The 12,963-nt window shown below is 33.0% G+C and overlaps 1 protein-coding gene across 1 annotated transcript; it reads right to left on the reverse strand.

Moving 5' to 3' along the window:
• LOC148302827 (putative Ufm1-specific protease 2) lies at positions 1 to 12,716 on the reverse strand. Its single transcript, XM_088270975.1, has 10 exons — positions 12,617 to 12,716; positions 12,210 to 12,434; positions 10,909 to 11,133; positions 9,355 to 9,525; positions 8,614 to 8,713; positions 7,073 to 7,219; positions 5,546 to 5,668; positions 3,795 to 4,071; positions 2,400 to 2,653; positions 1 to 1,466 (listed from the first exon to the last, which is right to left on the reverse strand). The coding sequence occupies exons 1-10, from the start codon at positions 12,653 to 12,655 to the stop codon at positions 1,255 to 1,257; spliced, it is 1,773 nt and encodes a 590-aa protein (XP_088127101.1). The 5' UTR covers positions 12,656 to 12,716; the 3' UTR covers positions 1 to 1,254.
• Between the last annotated feature and the right edge of the window lie 247 nt (positions 12,717 to 12,963).

The raw sequence follows: 12,963 nt of genomic DNA on the forward strand, positions 1-12,963 counted from the left end.
TTTATTTTTATTTTTTTATAATGAATAATAAACCAGTAGCAATTTTAATATAATCAAAATTATGTAATATAAATAAAATAACATTAAATAATTGCATAGTGCTACAATGATGTTTTGTATCAAAAGTAAAACAAAGTGATGAAAAGGAGGAAATTAATAAACAAATATGTAATAAGAAACGTTATTTTCTCTGAAGCAAATAAAATTTACTAGCCGCTGTATAAAAATATTCTAAAAATATTCATTTATAAGCATTCCATCTGCAGGAATTAAATTATTATATTTAGGCACTTACCGTGACAAACGTTGAAATAAAATAATGTTTAAATTGCACATTAAAAGGCACAGAGAAATCGGCTATAACTATTTTACAATATTCCAAAAATATAAACAAAAAACCTAGTTTATGAATATGTACATTACAATGTTATATATAAAACTGCAGTTAATATTTTGAAGTAGTGTTAGTGATCTGCCATAAAAGCTGTGACATATTTTAATGCCTATTCTATTTGATAAAGAACTACGAAGGACAGTAAATCTAAATTTCTAATCATTTTTTTTATTTAAAAATAATAGAAGCTTCGCTATGAAATGTTTGTATGGTATATAATCTAATATACCCTTTTGCACATTTATAAGATTACCCGTACTGTGGTATTGTAAATCAAGCCAGAAAAAACTAGAGGAATAATTCATCAATGAATTTACACTAAATAAATTATGATGTTGGGGTATCATTCATAGTTAAAAATACCTATCCAGAAAGGAATGTAAATATAAAATCGGTTTTAAACTATCAACAAACCATACATGGATACAAGATAAGCAGAAAAAAAGATGAAGATAAACTTGTATACAACTTCTTGGAAATGTAATAAATTTCAACTCTTCGATAAAGGCTTCAAATATATTTTGAGCATCGTTAATATCTATACATAGAATTACAAACATATAAGGATAAATCAAAGGTGTATTTTGAGTCAGTCAAAACATTATTTTCATTGCAAAAAACAAACCTTTTTATGCCCTTCAAATGGCAACACATTGTCGCAAAAATCACCTAAATTACATCAGTTATTATTACCATTATGTCTAATAAGCGTGGTCTGTGAAGCAAAGTAATCACTACATATATAGATGTTATTATTATGACGATTTAGTTATTTAAATAATGCACAAATAGACCCAAAGTCTGCCTTTGATTTATCGCTAATTAGTCTTTCATATTGAGTTCTGAGAGATGAACATTATCTAGACACAAGGCTTTACAAGAGGAAGGCAGAGATTGTAATGGGCAGTCTTATCCCAGAAATCGTTAGTTTTCCAAGCACACCAGCCCTTTCCAGTGACGATGGAGATATCCTCGGATCCAGTGTAGTGCGGGTCTAATATTAGATATCTAATATCACCGGAATCGCTGTTGTACTCTACTCCCAGTATTGTGTGTGCCAATACTCCCCCACCTAGAAAAATAATGCGTGTTTTAATTAAATTAATTGTATAGTACCTACACATAGCAAATGTTTGTCCACCTCCTTAGTGTAATACTAAATGCATCATGCTGCCTGCCTCCAGCACGATAATCCTGGGTCTGATTACCCTCAAGGATATTTTATACTACAATAGAACCTCAATATAACAAATTCCATGATTGTTATAGCCATATTATATAATGAAGTATGTATATACATCTAAATAATGAATACAGCATGTAAAAAAATCTTGATGTAATTAAAAATAATAAGCTAAGTTTACATAAATACTTTTCTGCACATGAAATTTCACTATGTAACAAATGTATTATGTAGTACATCGTGGGTATACTGGCAAAAAACATTAACTCTAATATCCCTGTTTGAATAATCCCAGTTATTACTGTCCATTTTCAGATAACATTTTATCCATTTTGAAATTACTATTAAAAAAAGTCTGGGAAAAAATAGTTAAAGCTTTTTTCAAAGACATACATTGTGCATTTTAAACCACACAGAAATTTAAAAAAGGGAAAATATTATACAAACATGTCTAGTAATGTGGAGGAACAAACACATGAGGATTAAGAGTAAAATGAAGATATACAAAGCATTTGCTCGACCAATAGTCACTTATGGAATCGAGGCAAGGCCAGATACTTCTAGAACAAAATCTCGACTTGGAACCTCTGAGATGAAAACTCTCCTATCTATAACCGGAAACATGTTGAGAGATCGCATAAGAACGTTGATATCCGGAGCATGGGTAAGACGGAAATATTGTGAGATGTGGACGATAACATAGGCAATTTTGACTTCCGTGTGTTGTCCTTCAAGGAAATTACGACAGTAAAAATTAAGAATTGTCAATTTATAAATGTAAGCATAAGATGTAAAAATAGAATATTTGAGTTGTATAACTACCAATCATTATGGGGGATCCATGTCGCTGGAAATGGAACACAAGCTCACTTCCGTAGGACTGCAAGTCTTGCCCGGAATTAGCAAATATCATTTTGGATTGTATACCCAACATTGTTTCCAGCACAAAACATACTTCAGTTGATCCAATCCAGTTCTTGGAGCCGATGAATGAAGACATTTTATCTCCGATCTTCACTAGGCATTGCTGTATCTGTTTGTGGGTGGGAATGACCTCTTCGGTATAACCTTGAAATCTAAAAATTGAAATCCAGGATAATTTGACATTTTTGTTTGTTTGCAAATTACATAGTCAAATCAAATCATTTTATGTACTACAGAAAAATGGGTCAGACGTTTATTTAATGAGCTTAGTCTATAAAAAAAATGCAGATATTAGTTTCTTCAAAATCTCTACTTTTCCACTTCTTTCAGTTATTCACTCATTGCTTTGAAGTCTTGCATCTGAATACATGTGTGTTATTATATACCTGTGATATGTAAAAATCCATTTAACAAATAAAAAGATTGTCCTCAATGCAGCGCCATCTGCTGAACGACAGTGCCCTTCTTGACAGATGCTGTCATTTAGAATTTACAATGTTTTCAACTGCATTATTATTTAACAGATTTTAATTATATTCATTGCTTTTTAAGCATTGTAAAATTATACATAAAAGATAGAAATAACAAATTTATAATTAGAATGAGATAAATAATTAATTCGAAATATATTTATAGATTTGGCGATTAATATGTAGAACACCATTTTACTTTATGTATTAAATGTTAAAATCAAACACTGATCTTTATAGTCTACTAAATTGTATTTTTTTGTTTAAGCATATTAAAAATAAATTTGTGACAGTTATTTTGCCGTGTTATGGCTTTTTAAACTAATGTCTGTCTACATTAGTTTGAAAATGCCAAAGGAAGATGAAACAATTGTCCCAATTTTAATTTTTTATGTGTTTTTAACAATAAAATACAATTTTGTAGGCACTAAAAATCAGTGTTTGATTTTAACATTTAATATTTAAGTAAATTTAATTCAACTTAAGAAAAATTAATTCCAACATTTTGAGTGTGTCCTAATGCTTGTTCACAAAATCTGCATTATCTCCAATTACAGGAGTTATTTTCATATTATTTTTTGACATCTCATCAAAGATGAAGAAGAATATGGAAGTCTGAATTAATTGGTTCATATATATATAGAACTTCCAAGAATTTGAGTAGTGTGGTTGTCAATAATGGGTAGAATTGGTGAATGTTACACATGTGTAAAGTGATCACTTAAACCAGCCTATGACGGTCGTCAGCCCCGTAAATGCCCAGTCTTCCATATTCTTCTTCATCTTCGATGAGATGTCAAAAAATAATATAAAAATATCTTACCTCATCCAAGAAAAGAGCGTTTGTAGAGAGCGATAAGCACACCCCCAACCGCTGTCATCGAAATTATCCTGCATGTAGTGGTGGTACGTGTAGTTCCCCCGGACGAGGGCGACCGTGGTGTCCGGCTTGCAGCCGACGCGGGTGGTGATGTGCTCGTGGGGGTTGATCATCGGCTCGTTGGTCGGTTGCTTCACAAACGGGAAGGCGTTACCACGCTTGAAGCATGGCCAGACGGTCGGGAGACCGAGCTGCTGGTGCAAGAGCTGACGATCCGACTCTAAAAATGAAACGCAACATAGTGGCGAGGACTTGACGCTTTTACAGCTAAGCGAGAAACATACTGAATAACTTCTTCTTCAACCCTAATCCGCACCCCAATGGTGCATAGGGCACTGCATCACATAAACACAGTGTTATCTTGATAGTTAACACATGAAGGAAAGGTGATCAGCCCTCCGCTTCAGATACCAGTCCAGGGTAATATTGAATAAATATGAAAGTGAAGAAATCACTTATATTTATTTTACCCTTCTTGGGAATCGAACCCGGGACCTCCAGAACGGTAGCCGAGCGTGCTGACCATTACACTACGGAGGCGGACATTGAATAACAGGAGTGTCAAATTTTTAACAGCTGAATTTAATCAAAGAATATTTTTTAAAGAATAAAATAACAACTTTGTAGTTTTTCCCACATGAATTTTATTTGACAAGCGACCGGATTTCGTCGTAACCGACATCATCACCGACTGGTATGAGGCTAGACAAAATTTTACGTTATACACACAACAAGGCAGGGGTAAAAAACCATGATTTGATGTAATTTTTTCCTGACAAAATGAATTTAAATTGAATGAGTTTAAGTATTGTATTATAATGATAATAACATGTTATGGTACAGGGTTTAGTTATGATTTAATATAATTTTATTTTAGAAACGTATTTTGTATATTAACTTATATTTAATCATATATTATTTAAATGCACATACTAAATATATTTCAAAAATTAAAAATTATATCGAACCATACTTAAAACCTCAGATTCAGACTCTTGTGGCCAGCAAACACGACTTTTGCGTAAGGCAATTATTTTCAACTAGATTCAGTAATTTTTATGATTTGTAAATAGTTTTAGAGTCCTTACTCATATTGCACTTTATAACTTCAAATTAACCCTTACTTCCCGGTGATATGTATTTACATAATTACGTATTACATAAACGTAATATAATATAAAGTTATTTATTTGCATCGACAGAAATAAATCATTTGTGAAAAAATTGGGGGTAAAGTCACCAATACGGTCGTGCTGCTACACTAGCTATTGCGGCTACTTGCGATGTATTTTTTCTCATTTTCATACTTCAATACTTACCAGAGCTAACGTTATAAGATTTTTACATTTCAACTTCAACTATGGGCAGTAAAATTATAAGATTTTTACATTTCAACTTCAACTATGGGCAGTAAAATTATAAGATTTTTACATTTCAACTTCAACTATGGGCAGTAAAAGCATCATTTACATTTTTACCGTTTTTAAATCACATTTTCATAGAGTGTAAAAAATACATATCACCGTTGGATGTGGTAGTCTTTAGCGCCATAAGCGAAAGGTTAATAAACTGTGATCTGTGGTCAAGTGAGTACGTTTTTCATTTATAAGCAATCTTTTGACGAGTCTAAGAGAGCTAGGTATTCATACATTACATCGCAAATAGAATATTTGGCATCTCAAAATATTACATACCACTTGACTCTTCAGTAACACCTTTGGGCACAATTCTAGTGAAGAAGTGACCACAGTTGACCGGTAGAAAATGAATTGTTTCCGGCACCCTTAATCCAGCACCATCTCCAATACCTTCTTGACCTAATAATAATAATAATAATAATCATAATATATTTTTCAGATTTAAAATTCATGTCTTCGAAGCTTATATTAATTATGAAACTTGCAACTGTTTTTAACCGCCTTACACATACAAACGTACGTGATAAGCGTCTTTTACTGCGCTAACCCTGTGCCAAAAATATTTAATTCGAGACAGAGAAAGGGAACACGCTAACAAAAAAGTACATCAGTACCGTCTTAAAAGCACCTATTATGGAAAAAAAAAAACCTTCATTGTTTTCATAATTCTGTAGAAAAAAAGATGATTTTTTTCTACAGAATAAACTCAGAAAAAAACTTGAGAGTAGGGTTGTTAAGAAGGATTAGCCTCCTGCGATGTTGATTCCCAGCTGTCGATCCATCTCTTTGGTGGTCTGCCCGGGAGTCGTCTACCTAATGGCTGGCCATACAGTGCAATGTGGGAGAGTCTGGATGGGTCTATTCTCCTCACAGGCGCATACCATTGTTGCCTTCCTTTGTTGCCCTCCTTAGTTGCCTTCCCCACCTAACGACATCTCCGATCCCGCATTTTTCTTTTATCCTGTTGTTCCTTATTCTATTTATTTATTTATTTATTGGAAAACCAACAGAATATTTAACAAAAATAACATAATATAATAAAAAAAAATTAAAAACATTTCAATTAGAGGTTTTCAATTAAGTAATCTAAAAATAAAAATATACTGTCATGTACATAAAAGTATAACTATATAATAAAGTTGAATTACATTTTTTTATCAAATAATAGAAATTTTCTTCATCAACTAGTCAAATAGACATCAACAATATTTCTCTTAAACGTATTAAAAGAAACTTTATTGATGTCTATTTTATCAAGCATTACATTGCACATATCGCAGGCTCGATTTAAAAATGAATTTTGGTAGGACTTGGTGTGCATTCTGTCTCGTAGACACTTGCCAGATATGCTTCTTAGAGTCTTCATTTCTGACACAATCTTACCGTATTTTTCGAAAAACAGGCCATATAGCTACACCAAGAAGAAGAAATTGCTACTCATAATATAGTGGCACTATGTGAAACTATTTTTAAAAGACTTACCTTAAAAAAACCAAGCAAATTTGTACTAATAACAAAAAATCCAAGCAATTAACAAATTTTAGTTCACCTCCATAGTGTAGTGGTTAGCGCGCCAGGCTACCGTGCTGGAGGTCCCGGTTTCGATTCCCAAGAGGGTCAAAATAAATATTAGTGATTTTTCATTCTAATATTTATTTAATACGACCCTGGACTGGTACCTGAAGCGGAAGGCTGATCACCTTTTCTTCATGTATTTAACGATCCAGATAACACTGCTTCTATACGATGCAGCGCCCTATGCACCATTGCGTGCGGATAAGGGTTAGAAAATGTGAAACTTACCTAATTGCTCAAGTAAATTTTGTTCCAATAATCTCAAAGATCGACAGGCACTTTCCACGAGGATATTGTAAAGGGGAATAAGTTTTGTGCTCAAGTGAGCCATCGCCAGAGAATCGATACTAAGAGGTAACTTTATACAATATGCAGCTGAAAAATAAATGGTAAAAAATCATTACAATTCTGAATACAAAAATCAATTAAGCTTTAAAAAAATCATTTATATCTTCTCTTATTATAATGTGGTATTATTATTAAAAAGTAAAAAATAGTTAATAAGTTGATATTAACATTTTCCACCTCCGTAGTGTAATGGTCAGCACGCTCGGCTACCGTTCTGGAGGTCCCGGGTTCGATTCCCAGGGGGGGTCAAATAAATATAAGTGATTTTTTCACTCTAATATTTATTCAATATTACCCTGCACTGGTACCTGAAGCGGAGGGCTGATCACCTTTCCTTCGTATGTCAACGATCAATACAACACTGCGTTTATGTATTGCAGTGCCCTATGCACCATAGGGGTGCGGATAAGGATTTTAAAAAAATTTAAAAAGGAAGTAACATTTGGTTAAGTCACAATAGACCTGACATGGTCACGGTGACATAAGGGATGCAAGATCCCTTGACCCCCAAGGAAAAAAAAACATTTGGTTTACTATATGTATTTTTTATTTTGATTTTTTTTTTATCCTGCCTTAATATTGCTTTACTCAGCTGTCCCTGTGATGTCACAAGTTGTCACCCGTGTGCAGGAGACACCTGAGATACTCGTCGACCACAGCAATAAAAAAGATGCACGATAAAAACTTGAACTAGACGTAATACAGAAAATACGAGAAGATATAAAAAAAAAACGGAGCGTGATGGGCTGTTGTATGTAGTTCGCAACCTCTGACGTATAAAACACATGTTTGAAATCAGAAATATGCACTTCATATAAAAGAAAACAAACATTTTTTAGTAAGAAAGCATACTTTAAAAAAAATGTTATTAATTTTGATCGATCAACCACTTTATAATGTTCTCTATCATAGAGCCCTGTTTTTTAACCACTCCGGCAGATATATTTTTCATTCACCTTATTTTGAGTGTGTCCTAATACTTGTTCACAAATCTGGGTTTTTTAAAGGTTTTTCCACGCAATTTGACGCAGTGTGCTGTGCACCATAGGGTGCGGATGAGGGTAAGAAGAAGAAATAGCCAAACCTCAAACGTCTCCACATACTCCCTGAAGGTTAATAATAAAAACCCTTATCCGCACCCCAATGGTGCATAGGGCACTGTGTCATATTAACGCAGTGTTATCTTGATTGTTTACACATGAAGGAAAGGTGATCAGCCCTCCGCTTCAGGTACCAGTCCATGGTAATATTGAATAAATATTACAGTGAAAAAATCACTTATATTTATTTTACCCCCCTTGGGAATCGAACCTGGGACCTCCAGAACGGTAGCCGAGCGTGCTGACCATTACACTACGGAGGCGGACAACAACGAAGGTTTAATGAATAAATAAAAAAATTAAAGTTAAACAACATCTTACGTTTTCCTTGTGTGGACATCATTTTTACGGCAGTCTTTACTAACTTATCCGATATGAAGTCACGCGATGCTTTTAATACAAGGTCTACTGGTACAATATCCTAAAAATGGAGAAGACATACACACAATTTCATAAAATGTGTACCCCAAACACACATATATTTATACCATACAATATACAGGTCAAATCTCTTTGTAGCGAATACCGAATTAACGAAATTTCCAGTATAACGAATCTGCAATTCGTCCCCGGAAAACTTTCAAATAGAATGTACTGAACCAAAATTCAATGTAGCGAAGCCGATCTCAAAATAACTAACTTTTTTTTTTCAAAATTTTAAAATGATGTTACAATTCATTTTAAAAGATTGAGAAGTCCAAAAGAAAATTTCCGTTTTTTTTTATCAAAATTTAAAAACCCATTTGAACTTGCTTTTTAATTCACTTTTCCTTCATTGCTTTTTAATTTCTTTTTTCCAATAAAGTCTCACAGTATGAAAATCATAGTTTCATTTATGTTGTGTTCTGTAGTAGGTAGGTACCTATATTTTATTGATCACTTGCTGGAAGATCGGGTGTAGTGTAACAGTAATAACTAATTTTAATTTTCTAATAAGAGTAGGTATAATATAGCGATAAAATAAATTTAAAATGTGTCATATCCTATACATCCAGTGTAACGAATTTTCACTATAGCGAAATATTTTTTTGGTCTCGTGAAGTGTAATATAAAGAAACTTACATAGTCATGTGCACCTTTTTTCTTCTTCTTGAGATGATTGGTATTAGTTTGGCTAAGCAAGTCCTCGATGGAAGGATCATCATTCAATCCAGATAAGCCTACTCCGACTTCACCGCCTATCAAGTATATATCAGTTCCAGGGAAATGGAAAGACACTTGGCCTGACGCTATCTGAAATGACAATAGCAGAAATATATACATATTATACGTATAATTTATTTTATCCACACCAGTGACATCGTGAAAACACTGGTAAATGAAATAGAATAACAAAAATTCAGACGTAATATTTCTATAAATGTGACACCTAGACAAAGTTAATTGTGACACACGACTGATTTTAAACATACGAAATTGTATAACATTCTATAAGTTCCAGTATAAAGTTTTCTACAGATTTGTCGAATCGTACAAATACAAATAAAAACACGATCCATCGGACTTCTAAACATAAAAACTTTACAGTAATAACCCCTGTAATAACTGTGCAGTAATACAGTAACAACTGTACAGTACAGTGTAGTAAATACAATTATTTCTTAAAATCTACTGTGACACGTGTTTCAATGCATTCCGCATTATTTTCAAACACCGTATTTTAAACTGGTTTTTAAGAAATAGTGGTATTTACTAAGTAAAATTTTAATTAAAAATGGATGGATTTTACCACAAAGTGACTGCCGAATCAATTAATGAAAAAAGTAAATGCAATCTATTTTGTATATAAAAAGCATTGTCAGCTTAAACTAACTAACTAACTAACCATCACGCCACTTCACCGCAGGGGTAGGCTGAGAGAATCGAACGCCACACCACTCTGTCTTTGCAAACATTCTTCGCCTCTTCTACATTCACGCATCTCCTCATACATACCTGACGATTATTACGACTCCTGACCTAATATTAAACTCTCCTTTTCATTCATCATTCATCCTGTGTAATACCACTTTTAAAAATCACTACTTCATGACTACCGGTTTTCGGAATAATAATTCCATCATCAAGTCAAATGTCGACCTGATGATTGAATGATTACTCCGAAACAAGTAGTCATTAAATAGTATTTTTTTTAAGTGGTATTTATTACACAAAGTGGAGGATGAATGATAAGAAATTAAAGATATTTATTTTAAAAATTAAGAAAATTATTTTATTATGCTTTTAAGTTTTTCATTGGAAATATTATATATAAAAATAATATTCTTAATGAAACTCGTTGTTACATACTCACATTAGTTTGTGTAAGACAAACTACCACGAAAATATAGGAGTTTCTGCCTACCGTAGAACGGGGCTACTTGAACTTTGATGTGTTGCTTGAGCCCAGTACAAAAAAGAGATTTAAATCTGTATTTGGTCTACAATAATGAACGTATCTTGACAATAAGTGTCACCTGTCAGGGAAACAATGAATCATGTCGATACGTTCATTATTGTAGACCAAATACAGATTTGAATAATTTTTTGTACTGGGCTCAAGTAACACATCAAAGTTCAAGTAGCCCTGTTCTACGGTACCGCTTTTACTATAAACTTGTATATGAAGTCCAATACCTTTTTTCTTTTACATTGCAGTGCTTCCTTAACTCCATGAGCCGTCGCTTCACAAAACAGGGGTAGGGTGGTTTGCAGCCTTAGATGAACAAATTGTTTCAGAATCTCTTCGTTAGACAGAACTTCATACTCCGTCTCTTCGAGGCGATCGTGAATCAGGAAGTGGGCCGTAAGTTTCTCGGAAGATGATGTCAGAATCAAAGGATTATCCGTCATATCAACGTTCTGAAATAAAAATTAAGCGTAATCAGCACCAAAAAATGATTACACGTACTTTCAGATATTCAGTAATTTTGCTATTTTGTACAATCCAAACCGTCACGTTTAAGGATAATAATCAAATGTGCAATATTTTCAGTTTTTATAGTATTATCCGCAAGTTTTTTTTTATTACTTCATACTTACTTATAACCCTTATCCGCACCCAATGGTGCATAGGGCACCGCATCTAATTGACGCAGTGAATCTTGATCATTACTTACATGAAGGCAAGGTGATCACACTTGCGCTTCAGGAACCAGTCCAGGGTAATATTAAATAAATACTACAGTGTAAAATCCCTAATATTTATTTTCACCCCCCCTGGGAATCAAACCGGTTTGGTATTTTATTTAGTAAAATATAAATTTAATAAAAATTTTAAATCATGTTTTCAAAGCGTTTTCTAATATGTAAAATAATAGGGGAAGAATTTTACATATATTTCATGGTCATTGGTAAATAAAAAAAAAAACTCATTCAACTCAACCATAGATGGTGCCGAGAACTCATATGCGAAAAAAGATGTCGATTGGAGGATAAATAATCCTTGCGAAATTTGAGTAATGTGATTGTCAATTATGGGTACAACCAGGGCTTTTTTTCCATGTGATGTGGTGGAATTTTTTTTGCAGATATTTTTTTTATAATTTTTAATTCAAATCAATTAGACGAAGCAGTGTTTGCGTTTACGTAATTACAATCTTTATTTATAAATTCATCAAAATGATAAAATGTGGTATTATAATGAATTTTTAAATGATATTTGAATACAATCTATCTAAAAAAGAGCCCTGGTTTCAATCATGTATAAACCGATCTCTCAAATCAGCCTACGACAGGTCGTAAGCCCTGTAAATACCCAGACTTATTTGCCATATTCTGCAAATCCTTTTTAATTATGAGCATAGAAAAAATACCGACTGTAAGTTTGTATTAAATATCGACTCTGATCTATTGGTCATCAACTTCCAATTTTCGAAATACAATGTTACTTTATTAGCACCATTTGTATTTAAAAACTAATCTTTAAGGATTTTTACCTGTAAAATGCTTTTGATTCGGGCCTCAGAGTTCGGGTGACTGGAAAACTTAATAACTCCACATAATTCAACTTCAGTGGGGAAGTTCAACAGAACTTCATTATAAGTCGGCTTCCCATATTCGTCATCTAATTCCAAGTTAAAACCTAGAACTAGTAATGTGCTGTCGTACATAAGCCCAAACAAACAGCCATTGCTGACAGTTGTATCGAGCTTCAGAAGCCTCTGTAAAATTTAAGAATAACAATTATGTCAATGGCTGTATTTTCGTTCCCAAAATTTCAAACTGGTGGCATATGGAGTATACATGTTTATTACAAAATAAATGGGAAAATTACATTAAGGTGCTTTAGTAGGTACGCTAATATATAAATCACTAAAAACGAAGATTGAATTAAATACTTTACCTCAATAACACAAGTCGAAATTTTAAGACGTGGTGACATTTTAAATGTCTTCGCTTTTATTCCACAGATAAAAATTGTTACTTCATTCCATAGATTTGGCGTTTTGCGCAGATAGCTTGTCTCGAGTCCGTTCGATTACTAGCCATAAAGTGCGGTTTGTGAGTACCTACCTTTAATGTGTCTCTTGGCAATTTCGTTTAGTGGATTTTCGTTGATTCTCTTGTTTACAATTTTTGTCAACAAATTATGTCAAACACCGTTATGCAATATAATGTGCTTGCAAAATGTTTTTATATTACACTTAAGAATAATTGGACGAAATCCATACTTAATTAATAACAATACAT

This window comes from Brachycentrus maculatus, unplaced genomic scaffold (genome assembly GCF_059751285.1).
Source record: "Brachycentrus maculatus isolate JH-2025_06_01 unplaced genomic scaffold, ASM5975128v1 h1tg000405l, whole genome shotgun sequence".
In the NCBI taxonomy this organism is placed as follows: domain Eukaryota; kingdom Metazoa; phylum Arthropoda; class Insecta; order Trichoptera; family Brachycentridae; genus Brachycentrus; species Brachycentrus maculatus.

Bases quoted from the DNA above. Each gene is read 5' to 3' on its own strand.
- LOC148302827 (XM_088270975.1), bottom strand. From the start codon at position 12,655: ATGTCACCACGTCTTAAAATTTCGACTTGTGTTATTGAG. The intron at 12,435-12,616 runs GTAAAGTATTTA...TAAATTTTACAG, and splicing joins TTTCGACTTGTGTTATTGAG to AGGCTTCTGAAGCTCGATAC. The intron at 7,220-8,613 runs GTAAGATGTTGT...TTTATTTTTCAG, and splicing joins GATGTCCACACAAGGAAAAC to CTGCATATTGTATAAAGTTA.